At 53.0% G+C, this 999-nt stretch overlaps 1 protein-coding gene across 1 annotated transcript; it reads left to right on the top strand.

The window, feature by feature from the left end:
• Nucleotides 1-6: 6 nt before the first annotated feature.
• LOC111672533 (tyrosine-protein kinase Fer-like) lies at nt 7-954 on the top strand (the record flags this gene model as incomplete). Its single annotated transcript, XM_023429971.1, has 4 exons — nt 7-166; nt 253-372; nt 550-672; nt 753-954. Coding segments are annotated over exons 2-4 (327 nt in total), but the record flags the coding sequence as incomplete, so codon positions are not given.
• Between the last annotated feature and the right edge of the window lie 45 nt (nt 955-999).

Genomic DNA, 999 nt, shown 5'->3' with positions numbered 1-999 from the left:
GTGACATCATCAGTGTGTGTCTCTGCAGTAGGAGTATTCTGGAGGAGTACTGTGACATCAGCAGTCTGCTGACGGAGGAGATCGTGAAGGTTCATCAGGAAATTTCAGCAGCTGTTCAGCAGATCGATCCTCTGGCCGAGTACCAACACTTCATCGACGCCTACAGGTCAGAGGCTCGCTTCCTGTGTGGTTACCATGGTAACGGTCTCTCTGTCACATGCTCCTGGTTACCATGGTGTCTCTCTCTCTCAGGTCTCCGGAGACCCCAGAGCCAAGCGTGGAGTTCGACACATCTCTATTGGAGGAGACGGACAACCTGCCGGCCAATGAGATCCTCTGGAACACGCTGACGGCTGACAGCCTGCAGGCCATGTGAGCTACTACAAAATTAAACTGTTTCCTGTAGCCTGCCAAAGTAAAAGTCTCTGTCCTATCAAATATAAGCAAACAGATGCTGGAAAGATAAAAAAAGGAAAACTGTCCAGATGTTTCAGAAATGTTTTCCAGATTCACAGGCAAACAGAAAGTCTCACTGTGCTTGTCTTCCAGGTTGTCATCGGCAACAGAAGAGCTGACGCTGACTCAGCAGAATCTGAGGACGAAGGAGGCGCTGGCTGATGACCTGGACACCAAGATCCAAACGAGTCAGCAGAGCGCTGAGAGGAGGAGCGAGTGAGTCTGAGGCCCACTTCTGTCCACGTCTTCTCTCTCTCTCTGTGTTGTGACTGTCTGTTAATGTCTCTCGCCCTCAGCTGCGTCCTGCTGCTTAGTCAGAAACTCTCTCTGCTCGAGCTTCGTCACGCTGTCCAATCACTGCGTGGCTCTGAGGCCCGTCTCGCCTCCCAGAAGGCCCTGCTGGATGCCAAGATGGCTGCCGCCACCACCTCCCCTCCCCCACCGCCGCCTCCCCCAGCGCTGCCTTACGAGGACGATGCCCGCTCCGTCGGCTCCACGGTAAATATTCAATTATTGATCAAATCAGTGATCTGATCTGAGATC

Source organism: Seriola lalandi, unplaced genomic scaffold (genome assembly GCF_002814215.2).
Source record: "Seriola lalandi dorsalis isolate HSWRI2012SDOR001 ecotype SW California unplaced genomic scaffold, Sedor1 jcf7180002008493, whole genome shotgun sequence".
NCBI lineage: Eukaryota > Metazoa > Chordata > Actinopteri > Carangiformes > Carangidae > Seriola > Seriola lalandi.
This window is presented reverse-complemented; position numbering and strand designations above follow the sequence as displayed.